Source organism: Thamnophis sirtalis, unplaced genomic scaffold (genome assembly GCF_051295495.1).
Source record: "Thamnophis sirtalis isolate CommonGarterSnake01/CBP01778 unplaced genomic scaffold, rThaSir2_p1.2 scaffold_3, whole genome shotgun sequence".
Classification (NCBI taxonomy): Eukaryota; Metazoa; Chordata; class Lepidosauria; order Squamata; family Natricidae; genus Thamnophis; species Thamnophis sirtalis.
In genome coordinates, this window is record NW_028261383.1 from 133,991,421 (window position 1) to 134,006,936 (window position 15,516).

At 46.7% G+C, this 15,516-nt stretch overlaps 1 protein-coding gene across 3 annotated transcripts in view; it reads right to left on the reverse strand.

Moving 5' to 3' along the window:
- Nucleotides 1-5,511: 5,511 nt before the first annotated feature.
- The window catches only part of FAAP100 (FA core complex associated protein 100), a 33,149-nt gene continuing 23,144 nt past the window's right edge, over nucleotides 5,512-15,516 (reverse strand). For all 3 annotated transcript variants that reach the window (XM_014072461.2, XM_087710171.1, XM_014072462.2), the window contains 3 exons: nucleotides 13,407-13,523; nucleotides 11,925-12,011; nucleotides 5,512-6,422 (listed from right to left, as the gene is read on the reverse strand). In XM_014072461.2, the coding sequence (XP_013927936.2) occupies nucleotides 6,297-6,422; nucleotides 11,925-12,011; nucleotides 13,407-13,523 (330 nt within the window). In that variant the 3' untranslated portion in view covers nucleotides 5,512-6,296. The remainder of the gene's footprint in view (nucleotides 6,423-11,924; nucleotides 12,012-13,406; nucleotides 13,524-15,516) is intronic.

Sequence of the window (15,516 nt, forward strand, 5' to 3'; positions counted from 1 at the left end):
GTTTTGCAAAGGGGAAGAAAAGAAATAAAACACAGGTCATGCAAAGGGCAGTGCATACTGCCTTTAATGGCAAAATTGTGACCGAGGAACACTATGAAGATCATAAATGGTCATAAATTAGTCATAACATTATTTTTTCAACTGGAATCTTATTATTTCCATGGTAACTTCCAAGTGGGCAATAAGCAAGGACTATCTGTACAATTCATGGTGGTTCTTTGTTTCTATTTGAAGGCTTTCTTACACACCTGATTTATAAGCTTACAGTGTAAAGCAACAACACCTTCTGTGTAAACATTTAACCCAGTCTAGGCCATGCTTTGTGCTGGCATTATTATGAGCCAGATCTTGTTCTAATGGAACTGAGAAGGAGCTCCTGAATACCTAGCCAAAGCATTTATTGTACGAGTCACTTCAGTGCATGTACACATGTTTATACAGAGAAGAAGAGAAAAATACCCACGGCAGTTTACGCAGATACTATGAAGTCAGGGCACAGATGGAGGTATGATCTGGAGCACAAACAGCAGCACAGCCCCCTGTGGCCTGTGCTTCCCAGGACACTGACCCAACTGGATTATTCAGTTGGCACAGTTTACTCAACACATTTCATATACTGGGCATTTTAAGAGCCACTCTATCCCTTAAACTCAAGCCTGGATTTATTTGGCCTACCCACTGGATACCCAGTAAAGTGAATGTTCTGGGTCTACATGGCATTCTGAACTGAGAATTAGCCATTTTGTGTGAGCTCACATGCAGTAGCAGGTTTTAAACTACAATTAGCTACAGAGGGATGCAGGATTGCACACAAACGGGCAGAAAACCCCTCCACTGTGCGGTGTCTTGGTGCCAGCATTTCATCTGGAGGGCAGCTGTGCTCCTGCGAGAGCTGCCATTTAAGTTTTCCACAGGGTCCCATAACAAGGCTCCATCATGGGGAATAAAATGGCCTCTCTCAAGTACCTGACAATAATTCAGGCAAGTAAGCAAAGCGGTCCCTGGAGCCAGGAAAAAAACCACCTGCCTTACAATGCAGCTGCCACTTTTGAGAGAGAAAGAGCAAGAGGGAGAGAAAGAGAATGAATGTGTGGAATAATTCATTGTCCTTTAGTCTCATTCAAAAGTCATATTGGGGGCAATGCTTCTATTGGGCCCAACGAGAAGGTTGCTGAAGTGGGTCAGTGCTAAGACACCGAGCTTATCAATCAGAAAGGTCAGCGGTTCGAATCCCTAGTACAGGTCTCCTGCCTGAGCAGGGGGTTGGACTAGATGACCTCCAAGGTACCTTCCAACTCTGTTACTGCTTACTGTTCACCTTCCTATCTTTCTGGGAAAATGTTACAAACACTTGATCGGGGAAAATGGGGTGGGGGGAGAACCTAGCCGATTTAGGATTTAAGGCAAGCCGGGCGTGCCGATTGGCTTCTCCAGCTTGAGGAATGTAGGCGGGGGCTGCAGACATTCAAATGATGGTCTAGCAGGTGATCGAGTACAAGACGCGGAAGGAAAAGTGGAAATCCTTTGTGCTGCAAAAGAAGGCGACGGCGAGATCTCCTCCTCCTCTTCCTCTCCCCCACCCCCGCTGTCCCCGGCCCTTATAAAGGCATTTTTTCTCCTGCCCTGAAGGGAAAGGAAACGGGCAGGGCAAGTTCGGACAGAGCCATATAAGGCAAACAGAGCGACAGACTTTAGACCCTAGATCCAGCTGCAGATTTTAGGAAATCGCACACGAGTAGCAATTACATGCAGTATCCGAATCTCGCTTATCTCGAACCGCCTCGCATCAAAGGCAAAAAGGACACAGCGTCCCTTAAAAAAAAAATCCAGCCTTTCCCCTGAGCAAACAGATCGAGGGACACAGGGGCGTCCAATCTGCCCTCTGGCCGGCAAAGCCAAGTTAGCGTTTAAATGGGGCGGGTGCGTGTGTGTGTGCAATCGGTGGGTGGAAAAAGTCACTCAGGTCGCTAAGCGTCGAATCGCGCAGGGCGAGGGGGTGGCCGCCTCTCTTGAACCCACGGCGAGCTGCTCTCCATGCCTGCGCTGCAGAGAGGACCAGCGACACCCACTGGGGACCGCGGCGCCGCCTGCCCTTGGCCGCTTTCTCGCCCCCTGTATCCACTCTGGGCAGCGGGGCGAGTCCCCGATCCAGAAAAGGGCATCGCTGGCAGACGGGGGACCTTTGCAAAGGGGAGTGCCACTGCCAGGCTGATCGTCTTCCGCCTGGGCGGGACCGGCTTCGTAAATCGCCGAAAGGATGAATGGGCGCTGGTGCTCCCCCTCCCGCCTGTGGGAGATGGGCAGGGAACGCCAGTTGAAGCTCGACGGCAAATGTCAATGAAAGGAAGAAAGAAGAAAAGCAGCCAACTCGGGCAAAAGTTACGACTGCTGAGCTAATGCAGGGTTAGGCCTCTGCCCATTTTTCTTTTTTGCCTGCGTGGGAAAGCTTGAAAGACCCGCCTAATTAGAGAGGAAAAATCGTGTAGGGACTCAAGATATAAATGGTTTAAACAACTTATTAAGCACTGCACGCTTTCATGTCGTTATGAAACCCCCTCCCTCCCCCCCATACAGTTGACATCTCTGTTAATTGCATTGGGAACAATACCCAAGTGATGTATTGATGCACCCATAGTAGGCATTCATCAAAAAGCCAGGACATCTCTCTGCAGCAGCCAGCCATCTTGACACCAGCAAAATGGTTGATCTGTGTATTATTCACAACCAATGCGGGGGCACTTGGGTGTTATCCAAGCTGCTGCAAACCAAGTGTATAAGTAGGTTCTGTCACTGTGTTGAGTCATATTGCTTAAAGTCAGTTGTAATTGTACTCTTGTAAACCATCCCTAGTTGGGGGGGGGGAGACACACATGCCTCTATGCAAGTGGGAGTTACTTAGCTTTAGTGTTGCAGATTTCATCAATGTGGGTCACTCTAGTTTGGAAATATAATAATAAAACTTGTCCTGTGAGCCCAGTTGTGAGAATTAATCCAAAAATCTTGGTGAAATAAGTCATGTTTAATGCAACGCGTGGACCGATCTGTATGTCCTTTGGGTTGGGCTTCAAACCAGACCCTTAATGTGACTTACAGGAAGGCACTATACATCCGTGTAACAAAAACACCCCTTCTTTTGTGAGTATGTTTTGAGCTGGGAGAGATTCTCATTTTTCAGGAAACAGGCATAATGTGTTTTGTGTTAGTCTTCATAGGAAAAAGATAGCAGAAGAAAGAAATGCATCTGTGCCACAGGGGAAATAACAGCTCTATCCCACTGTTAATTCTTCAGACACACAAAAGCAAGTGCTTGGTGTATTGCATTTGGACAGAAGGCGGCTTCAAAATTGCTCAGAGATCTTGGGCAAGGAGCAGCAGGTGAGCTTTTAAACTCCTGCTGATCCCAGCAGATTTGCTTGCTTGTGTGATGTTAGAGAGAGAGCACACTAGAATAAGGAAAAGACAGCTAAACGGTTTGGGTAGCTGTGATGTTGCTATCTCTGAGGAAAGAGAGCAGGGTTGAAAGAGACTGCCATAAAGTTACCAGATCCTGGGAGGATCAGCACAAGACATATTCGTGAGGATTAAACAGGGAATATACTGTGGATCTTGTGGCCCACTTGGCTAAGGACCTCTCAGTTTAGAGCCAAAATGCCATTTGCTCAGCTTCAGCCTCCATGGACCTCAGAGAAATCCCCTCCAAGCAACCCAGAGTTGATGGCATATTGACCTCTGCTGACGGCAAGAGGGTAGTGCAACTATATTCCTGATGCAGGACCAGCCCAGCGATTTTCAGCGGAATTATACACGATTATTCATAATGAGAAAACACAAGTGCATCTGCTCTACACATTTATCGCTCTAAAGGTATGTGTATAGTGGAGGGGAGGGCTATGGGATAAATCAGAACTCAGTTTGGTGAAAGTGTGACTGGCACTCTTGATGATAAACAAATAGGATACTTTCTAGGAAAGGAAATGAGGTGAGGAGTCATGTATTCTAACCAGGATCCTGAGATTATATTTTGAGTGCCAGGATAAATTCTGTGATGGACAGTCTGGAGACTTGATTTGTCTGGACTTGACTTCCTTTCTTTGAGCAAAACAATTCCAGCCGGGCCCTGGGAGTAGCTGCCTCTTCTTCTTCCTCGTCCTCCTCCTCGCAGTGACTAGGAATCTCTTGTTTCTCCTTAGGTTTTCCAGCTTCATTACCCACCAGCTATGATTTCTCCAAACAGAGATGGTCTCTCAAGCCAATTCCTGATCCTCGTGGAGCTGGGGGGAGGAGGGGGGCTGGACTCTCTCTGTACGTGTTCAGTGCTGAATGGCTGTTGGCCGGCATCCAATTAGGCTAGCACTGCAGGGAGGCTGAGACCCAGACCTGTCAAGTCTTCCACTCAGGACTTGCTGAGCAGGAGGCGAGGACACTGGAGCAGGGAATCGCAGTCCCCACAAGTGTTGTCACTAACTGAAACCTGAACTTTTCCAAAAGAGGGGCCCTGGGACCGTTTTCCATTTGGTTCCCTGCTTTTTCCCACTCCCCCCCCAATCCTTGCAAGTGCCGCTGGTGGAGCACTTCCATGATTACATGGGTTCAGGTGCAAGAGGAGCAGGGGTGTCTCCCTCCAATATATTAAGAGAAGTTAGAAAAGGCGGGACAGGGAAGCAGTAGCATATTTCCTCCTTTTGCTCAATATCTATTCCCAAGCCTTGAACAGCAAAGGTTCGTTTAACCTTCATTTTGGAAGGTTAATTACATAGATGCGTTATGAGTGTATTTATGGAGCCTGACACAGCTAGGTAAGCAGCTTCTGTGAAAAAAAAAATGGGGCTCCCTCAAGGAAGCTTCAGCTGCTGCTGTTTGGACAGCCCGGCCTTTGCCTCTATGGGGAAGGGGGGAGGTCAGGTGAGGGGCATCCTAAGATTCAAGAAACAGGGCTTTGGACAGCCTCCCAAATACAAAGCAGGCATTCCCCCTGTGGGTGGTAACAGCTCTCCCCCCACCCATTTTAAAATTTTCAGGCTGACCTGGTAACTACAAGGGAAAGGGCCGCATGGGGAGGGGAGGGCAGCCCCCATCTGCCTGGAAAGAGCTCCCGGGATTCGAGGTGAGGATTCTCACCCAGGGCAGAGGGCAGCCATGACATCAATTATTCCAGATTGGACAAGACGAAAGTGCACGGCAGCCTTCACCCCTGAGCGATGGTGTGTTTCCTAATGGCCTTTAGTGCCAGCCAGTGAGTGCCGGCGCTGGGGCTTTTCAATTATTCATCAGGAGGAGGCAGCTTTTAAAACAGATGCTGCATTAGCTCAGTGGGGAGGAAGCAGGCAAAGCCCCCAAGCTGCCAAGGGGCTGCCAGGGGGAGGGGAAGGGAGGGAAGACTGGACTTCCCAGCAAGGGAGGGCTATCGCAGGAGTTAACAGCTTGACAAAACGTTGGACATTTCCCCATCAATACAAGTCCCTTGAGAAGCAAAGAAGGGTTAGGACACACATACACACAAGTCTGCAGGAGTCTCTGCCTTGGAAATTGGCAAGCGAGTAGTTTATAGAAAGGAAACATATTGGAAAAAGGAGCAAAATGTCCCATTAGAAAAAGGGATGCCGTACTAAGAGCACCCCCTGAGTTACCTAGGTATGTGACAGCCTGTTTTTCCACAGTGTTTTCTGAACGTGACACAGCTAGAAGCATAGCCCTTGGATGGTGATAGTGGCGGCTGCTGCTGCTGCTGCTGCTGCTGGGAATGAACCCAAAGGCGTTGCATTTCCAACATCTCCCTTCCCCACCAATAACTCACCCGACTTGCCTGCCACAGCAACGCTAAGTGCCACCAAAAGCGAGAAAAGCTAAACTAACGACATCGAGGGTAATCCACAACACACCACCCTCAGCCACGGGAGCGTCTGGCTAGCCATCCAAATTACACACATGCACCTGGGCATCTCTGCACACACGTGCACACAAGGACTGGGCCACCTGCCTGCGTGTGAGAGCCGTCACAATGCAACCAGGCGCCCGTCCAGGGTGGGCATAAAATACGGAGCTTAGGGAGGGTGGGCAGGGGAGCTAGTTGTGTTCAAAGGGGAAAGAGGATTGGGGATTGCAGGGGAAAGCTTGGGCCCTGATCCTTCCGTCTCCAGAGGAGCCGCGGTCTGCCTGTTGGGACCCTCCACCCCTTCTCTGCCACGCCTCTGCTTCAGCCTCCTTTCCAGAAAGTGCACAGCCCGCTGCTCCCTTCATCCACCAGCTCTGGGCAGAGGCGGCAGTGGGATCCTCCGAGGGGTGCCGCTGCTTGACACTCACAGGACCACAAGGCTGGGGTTGCGTAGCTGCTGGTAAACATGAAGAAGCTTCTCCACTGTTGCATCTGAATCATTCCCCAGACACAAGTTATCCCGGAGGGACTGGGCTTCCTTTAACAGCATCTAACAAAAACAGAATAACAGAATTGGAAGGGACCATGGAGATCTTCAAGCCCAACCACCTGCTCAGGCAGGAAACCCATAATCCAATGTCATCAAGAGCAGCGCGTGGGAAAGTTCCTGATGTAATGGACGGAATAAATCAGGGGAAAAACCTTTACGTTTTGATAAAATGAAAGACTGAGCATTTCTGAAAGCACGGGAAAATTTAGGGGCAACGTGGGCTTCAAAACAAACAGTTCTCTGGAAGGCTAGAGCCTACATTTGACCTCTTTCCATCCATTCCATGCCAAAAAGATTCTTGTGGAGAATTATCATTTCTTGTGAACAGGACAGGACAGAACAATAGAGCTAGAACAGGCCACGCCCACCCCAGCTCCGTGAATGGGAAAAACATCATGAAATGTCACGTGATGACAATGTGACATGAGTTTGACACCAGTGATGTAATAGATCGGCTGGAAAATGTTGGTTTTATGCAAATGAACACTTTTTTATACATAGATAGCCCAGAAATCTGGAACTGGATCTGAACTGTGGACAAAATTTATGTATCCACAACATTCAGGAGGTATCAGGAAATGGGGCTTAATGAAAATGGTTGGAACAACTGTTCTTTCCATTTAACCATATTCTCCTCTAGAAGTAAAAGCACTCGTATGTATGTATGTATGTATGTATGTATGTATGTATGTATGTATGTATGTATGTATATATGTATCAACCTACCTACCTACCTACATACAGTGTGTGTGTGTGTGTGTGTGTGTGTGTGTGTGTGTGTATGTATGTATGTATGCTTTTTTTTTACAGCCCAGATTTTATTAGAGATGAAAATGGCCTTGTAGCTTCTTTTAAGTAAGGCAAGCAACACAGTGTAGAATAGAATAACAGAGTTGGAAGGGACCTTAGAGGTCTTCTAGTTCAACTCTCTGCTTAGGCAGGGAACCAACTTCAGACAAATGGTTATCCAACATCTTGAAAATTTCCAGAACTGGAGAATTCACAACTTCTGGAGGCAAGCTGTTCCACTGATTAATTGTTCTAACAGTCAGGAAATTTCTCCTTGGTTCTAAGTTGCTTCTCTCCTTGATTAGAACAGTGATTGATCAACAAGCTTCCCAGAAATGGCTGCCTTTGCCAGCAGGCTCATGCCCAACTAGAGAACATGCCATTCTAAGCCCTCCTTCCCCACACAGCCAGGCTTCTACAATGCACTTTATTTGGGCTGCCCTTCGAAGACACCTTGGAAGTGACAATGCAGTTTCTATTCTTCAGGCATTCTGTTAGTTACCCATAAAGCTTCTTATAACATTGTTCTATGCCCAGCAGGGGGCATGGTCTCCAAGTTTTTCCGGCCTGTCCTGTCAAGTCATCCAATGAGGGCTTATTCAAAATCTGGTAGCCCCATTACAGGTCTTTTGTGATGTATCGGGGGCGGGAGGCGCTACGGGTTCAACTGGGTTCGGGAGAACCCATGGCTAACGTTATGGCCAGTTCAGAGAACCTCCAAATCCCACCCTGGCTGGCCCTGCCCATCCCTCCACTCCCTTCCCCGGAGTCTCCACGTGACCTGTTTTGGGTCCATGCAGAGGCTCAGGGAGGTGGAAAAATGGGCCTCCGGAGCCTGGGGTAGGCAAACACACATACACCCGCCGTGGTGCAGGAGTCTGACTAGACCACGCCCACCGTGGCCACGCCCATCCAGCAATCTGGCAGAGAGCCCGTTGCTGAAATTTTTGAAGGCTACCCCTGGATGTATCCTACTCATTCTGCAACAAGTTGCCTCCGAAGATAGAACTGGCCCATTTGGGGCTAACATTTTGGAAGGCTGTGAAAATAATTTCATGCAGGTGGGCTTTCAAAGCTTAATGGTGGCTGGTCTGCCACTTTTTCTTCTTTTGTAGGTTTTGGCAGGGTGTGTGTGGGGAATTGTGTTTTTTGTTTTTGTTTTGGAGAGAAGAATGATACTGTTTTTTTATATGGCTACTTTTACGTTTTTATGCACTATCTAAATAGAATCTGGTGATAAAGATTGATTCATCATACCGATGGTCCTCACTTAATGATTGCTCCATTTAGTGACCACTTAAAATTATGACGGTGCCAAAAAATAACTTTGTAATTGGTCTTCGTTTATACAACCATCAAAGCATTTTGTGATGTGACAGCTGGCTTCCAACAAGCAGAGTCAACAGAGACGCCAGAAATAAAAAATAAAAATCATGGTTATGTGATGTCTTGCTTAATGCCCATGGTGGTTAGTGATGGAGTTGCTGGTCCCAACTGTGCTAGTTAAGTAATGACTGTACATATTCAATTCAAAAGAAGGATTTCCCATTAAATCTTTCTCCCTCCATAAGATTGCGTAGTTCTGCAGCTCTTCTGGGTTTCAGAATTGGCAGAATTTATAATGGTCAGGGCTTCTGGCCTTCATACAGGAAAATCCAAAGCACCTTCCCTCTCCCCCCCCCCCCCCCGAGCTGAGCTGAAAGCCTCGTTGGACAAACTAGGAGAGTCCAGAGTTTTGGCAGACCATCAGAGATGGTGGGGGAACCCAGACTCTGAGCTTATCGATTGGAAAGGTCATCAGTTCGGCGGTTCGAATCCCTAGTGCCATGTAACGGAATGAGCTCCCGTTACTTGTCCCAGCTTCTTTCAACCTAGCAGTTCAGAAGCATGTAAGAATGCAAGTAGAAAAATAGGAACCACCTTTGGTGGGAAGGTAACAGCGTTCCGTGCAGCTTTGGCGTTTAGTGATGCTGGCCACATGACCACGGAGATGTCTTCGGACAGCGCTGGCTCTTCAGCTTTGAAACAGATGAACATCACCCCTAGAATCAGGAACGACTAGCACATATGTGTGAGGGGAACCTTTACCTTTACCTCATCAGTTTATATTGGGGGTAGAGTGCTACAGTGTGTCCCCAAAAATAAGACAGGGTCTTATTTTCTTTTGACCCCCGAAATAGCGCATGTACTCAAAAGCCTGATTGGACTTATCATCAGGGGAGATCTTATTTTCAGGGAAACAGGGTATTTACTGGGTTTCTCTCCCTCCAGCTTTTCTGGATGAATATTAATTGGTTTAGAGTAAAAAGTTAAGAACATCTTCGAGCTGAGGACATTGATTCTAAAATCTGCTGCTAGGATTTAATGGCCTGGACAGAAATTAACTCAGTGGCTACACGTAGACCGCAGATGGCTCAGAATGAATACGTTATTCGCATAATTAATCTGTGAAATCTATTACAAGATGTGGTGAGGGTCACTAGGCTGGCAGTCTGTTACGCGAGAGGGTCAATTGATCGAAGGACAAATCTAAGGCTATTAGATCCAAAGAGTAGATACTGAGGAAAGCAGGCCTCAAAACGATCAACTGCAGAGGAATTTTAATCCAGTCAGCCATCGTCTTTCAGTCCAAACAACCTCACAGCTGTTGTTGTGAGGACAAAATACAGGTAGTCCCCAATTTACATTTAGTGACCAAAGTTACGGGAGCAGCGGAAAAAGTGATTTATGACCAGTCCTTGCACTCAAAATCCAGGTACTTGACAACCAGCATGTATTTACAATGGTTGCAGCATCCCAGGGCCACAGGACCATCATCAGCATTTCAACCTTTGCAATCATCTTCTGACAAGCAAAGTCAATCGGGGGAACTGGGTTTGCTTAATGGCCACGTGATTCACTTAATGACCACAGCAAAAATCTTGTAAAATGGTATGTGACTCATGTAATGACCTCCTCGCTTAGTGATGGGGGTCCCAGTCCGAATTGTTATCATAAACCAAGGACTGCCTCTATTTAGCAAGATGTAAATCTTTTGAGTTTGCATGGAGATAAAATGGTATTATCCATACATAATTATTATCCATACATAAGGTATTTTATCTATTATGTCCAGAGTCTCGCAAAGGGAAGTCTGGTAAACTGATCACCAACAACAGCAACAGCTACAAGAAGGGTGTAGCTCCCTCTCATGCCTGGGAGCCTTTCAGAGGCATTTTATTAGCTATTGTGGGGAACATAGTGCTGGATTAAAATGCACCTTGTCCTGAAGGAGAAGAGCTATTTGGATGCTCTACATGAGGGGTCAGCAACCCATGGCTCTGGAGCCGCATGTGGTTCTTTCATCCCTCTGCTGCAGCTCCCTGTGGCCAGTCGGTAAAAGGAAAAAGAATGCCATGCTAGGAGACGACTCTATGGTGGAGGAACCATACTTCCGGTTGGCAGATAAAAAAAGGACGTCGTGCTAGGAGGAGACTCTATGGTGGGATAACCGAACTTCCAGTTGGCTCCAGAATTAAAGGGGGGGGGGGGCTTCCAGTTAGGACCTTTGTGGCTCTTTAAGTGTTTAAGGTTGCTGACCCCTGCTCTATATAAACCCAGGGTGGTAGTGTGTATTTCCACAACTGGGGACTGGAAGAAAAGTGACAAGACAAAACTCAACCCTCAAGTGAAACCTTCAGTTGCCTGAAAGGCTCTGTTTCTGAAGTCACGGGTCATGCTTTATATGAACGTCTGCTTTTAGCTCTGAGCTAAGGCACGGAAGGAAAGAATGGTGTCACTAATCAAATTATGACACACAAAAACAGAATGAACACAGCTTATTCAAGACTGGGTGAGGCAGTCAAAAACCATGGAAGAAGCTGTAAATTCATTCCCTCATTGGCTCTGTCAAGTCAGATTTGGAAACTAAGATGTTCAGCCTCTCTAATTCCAATAGAGTCACTAAAAATAAATGTGGAAGTCCTTGCTTATTGACCATTCATTTAGCAATCATTCAAAGATGGAGTTGAACAAATGAAGAAATGGTAGTTACAACCAGCCCTTGAATTTGTAGCTGTCGTAGATCCCGCCACCCACAGTCACATAATCAAAATTCAGATATTTGGCAGCCTGCCTGCATTTACAACTGCAGTGTGCACTTCAACCCTCTCCAACTCCTATTTTCTGCCTCCCCCCTAAATCTCTTGGCTGCCCTGCACTCCACTATTGCCACCAACCCCTGATGATCTTCCTCCAGTGCCAAAAGGGTAGAGATGGAGGTGAGATAGATAGATGATAGAGATGATAGATAGATAGATGATAGATGATAGATGATAGATAGATAGATAGATAGATAGATAGATAGATAGATAGATAGATAGATAGATAGATAGATAGATAGATAGATAGATAGATATGGGGGAACTGAAACAGGTGAGCTAACAGGGCAAGAAAATGTTGTGGTCCTCTCCAAATGATTGCACAGTCCTTGCCTAACAACCAGAACTACCGGAACTGCCTTCACTAAGCAGTGTGGTCATAAGATGTTTCACCCAACACTTAGTGATAGAAATTTCAGTCACAGTAAGAGTCGTTAAGCAAGGATGACCTATATTATGAAATCATAGAGTTCAGCCAAAGACAGGTGGTTGAAGTTCTCCCACTACCAGCTTGAACGAAGCCTGCAATGCACCCTTGCTTCCTCCAGTGCCTGGAGTCTGGGTAGCTGCTTACCTCGTGGTTGGCTTGGATCTGTTGCAGATACTGTACTCGGATATCTGGGGGAGAAGAATCCTGGGCAGCTTGTTCCAAAATCAGGGCCTGTGTTAATCAGATCAAAAGAAACAGGACTGCTTAAACCCCTCCAGTTTGAAGCAATGGTTTTTTCCATATGGTCCCACCCAGGCTGTATGCTCTGAAGACAAGGGCCTTGTTTGTGTGCTACCCCCAAAGGAAGCCTGCCTGGAATTAAATAGGGAAAGCATTTACAGTCCTTGGTGGCGTTGTCAACACTCTAGAATTTCCTCCCCAAATCAGTCCATGCTTTGAGAAAAAATTTGAAGCATAGCCTTTTTTTCTTTCTTTCCTTTCCTAGTTGCCATGCTTTACTATTGACACCATTTATCTTTATGTATAGTTAAAGCATTTTTACTTCACTGTTTTGATGTTGTAATTTTATAATGCTCCTGGTCCTAATTGTTTTTTATTCATTCTCTTATTACTCATTGATGAATGAGCTGAATGAATGTAAATGAGTGAAATCAAGAAAATAAATGCCAGGGCAAGGTGGGAAATCCGACTAGGTCTTCAAATTCGACCCCCTGTGCTTTTCAAATGTGAAGTGCTGATGGCCTAGCAAACTCCTAAAGGATCAGGCCCAGCACCTCTGGGTTTCCTGGTCTCCCTCTTTGTCTGTAGGATACGCTGTCATTCCCACCTCCCCCAGGAAGCCTTAAGGAAACTCAAATGACACATCAAAGTTGATGTTTTCTTTATCACCCCCAAAAGCAAGATTTGTAAAGAGCAGTTCTTTAATAGGGTTTCACAGTAAGAACCCATAACACACTCCCAGCAGTAGAGAGACCTACATTAAAAAAAAACCACCTACTTCTGTTCCAGGGGTGAGCTCCTACCGGTTCAAACTGGTTTGGCTGAACTGGTAGTGATTTGGTGGCCTGGGTCGCTGGAACCGGGAACGACCAAGGCCTGTCACACCCCCAAACCGGTTCCTGGGGCAGCGCCATGGGGGCCACCATCTTGTTTTTCAGTTCTGCGCATGGGCAGAACAATTTTAATTGCATTGTGCATGAATGCGCAGCACGCACATGAGCGAATTGGCAGTAGTGCCTGCCAGAAACACCCCCCCCCCCTGTTTTGTTCCCTTGGCAACTTGATATTTCATTATTTTTTTTAATGCTGCCATCTCCTCATCAAGGCAGCTCTGGGTGGATGATGGGAGAAAACCCTCAAAAGCCTTTGTTTCTTAACATGAGGACCATGAAATATTCATTCCCTTCCTTACGAGAGAGAGAGGAACTGTAGGTGGCCTCAAAACTGTTTGACAAATCAGCCCAGATTTTGGGGTAGGGCAACAGGAAAAATACCATGTAACCCCACCTCCTGATAGACTGCAGCCCCTATCTTGTTTGTGCAGCCAAAGTTTTTCAGGATATAATAGGCAAAGTGTGCCTTCTTTCACTCTGCCACAGCACATACCTGAATGCGCCGAACCACAGCATGATGCAGCTGACACATATTTGCCAGTGGAGAGCCCTGGATGACAATCTCCACAGCTTGGATAGGACCTGCTGGGCTCAGGTCACTGACAGTTACCTGGGAGGAAAACAAGAATGTCACTGCCACCGGTTTCACAGTGAAACTGAGAGTAAGGAAGTGTCAATCATTTTTTTTTTAAATGGCTTTCATTTGACAGGGGGAAATAATCACTGTTCCACACCACTGACGCTCCAAGAGGAAAAAGAGGGAGGAAGAAAGTAGGGTTCCACCTTATATAAGAGCACAGAAGGTCAAGCAGCATTTTAAGCATGTTAACTATTATGGGCATTTTTTTTTCTTTCTTTCTTCCATGTTCTGAGCTATTTGGTCTGGAAGCACAATATCCCTTTCTCAAATTTATTTATTTATATGATTTATGCCCCCAATTTAAGCTAAGGTGGCATGCTTGGAGGGGCTGTGACTGGAATGAAAGGAGAGTCAATGGACTTCTCCCAAAGTGGTTTTTCCAGTTCATTGGAAAGGTTGCCTTGCATTTAAGCTCGCAGCATGCAGTTTGACCTGTAGCAAAAAATTAGAATGGAAATTTTATACAGGTAGTCCTGGACTCAGTTCATTTTGTGGACGTTTCAAGTGACAATGGCACGGGAAAAAGTGACTTCTGGCTGTTTTTCACACTTGCAACCACTGAAGCATCTCCATGGTCACATGGTCAAACTCTGGAGGTTTGGCAACTACCTCGTATTTATGACGGTTTCAGTGTCTTGGGGTCATGAGATCACTTTTTGTGACCTTCTGACAAGCAAAGTCAACAGGAAAGCCAGATTCCCTTAACAGCCATGTTACTAACTTAACAACTGCAGTGATCCACTTAACAATTATCACAAGGAAGGTTGTAAAATGGAGCAAAATTCACTTAACAACGGTCTTGCTTAGCAATGGAAATTTTGAGCTCTATCGTAGTTATAAGTCGAGGACTACCTGTATTTCAGGCAAACTCTACCCATTGCCAGGAGTTCGATCCTGACCAACTCAAGGTTGACTCAGCCTTCCATCCTGGTGAGGTCGGTAAAATGAGGATCCAGATTGTTGGGGGGACAATAGGCTTGCAGTGTAAACTGTCCAAGAGTGCTATTTGTCTGGAATGGTATAGGGCAGTGCTGGCGAACCTTTTCGATACTGAGTGCCGAAACAGGAGCGCGCATCCATGGGGGAGCACTGGAAACCGGAAGAGCAGTTCCCCGGTGAGCATGTGCGTGCCAGGAAGCTAAGCTTCTGGTTTCCGGCATGCACGCCAGGCAGCTGCTCTTCCAGTTTCCAGCACTCCCATACACACAAAGATCACACACATGCCGGAACCCGGAAGAGCAACGGGCAACAGCTGTTGTGCCTGGAGAGATAGCTTTGCATGCCACTTCTGGTACATGTACCATAGATTCACCATCACTGGTACAGGGTTTCCTGCAGGGGGTTGGACTAGAACAGGAGTCCCCAACCTCTGATCTGTGGCCCAGTACTGGGCCCTGGCCCGTTGGGAACCAGGCTGTACAAGTGATGTGTGCCCAGTGATCTGTACAAGTGATGTATGCCAGGCTGTACAAGTGTGTGTGCCAAGCTAGTGCCTCATGCAAGTGCCAGGTGAGTGCATGCACAAAGGTGCATTTGTGCAAGTAATGGGCATTGCATGCATGCAAAACTATCCCCCTCTCCCCCCACCTCCAGCTGTTGCCATTGCTGCCACCACTACTAGTCCACAGAACCAGAAAGATTGAGGACCGCTGGACTAGAAGACCTCCAAGATCCCTTCCAAACCTGTTATTCTATGTTCCATGTAGCAAGACAAGAGCCCATGTGGCCCATGAAAGGGGACAAGCAAGACGCAGAGAGCACTTGTAATCACTCAGGATTGCTAAATGGATCTTTGCAAACTGCATCATGCCTGGGGCCATGATGCTGATCGCCACACACTGAGTGAAATGCAGTTCTCCATCAGGAAGGTTCTCCTCTCCCCCACTTCCCTCTAATGCTGGCTCAATTGCAAGTTCCTAATTTATATTTGTTTAGCAAAATGTAAAGTGTATGTATGTATGTA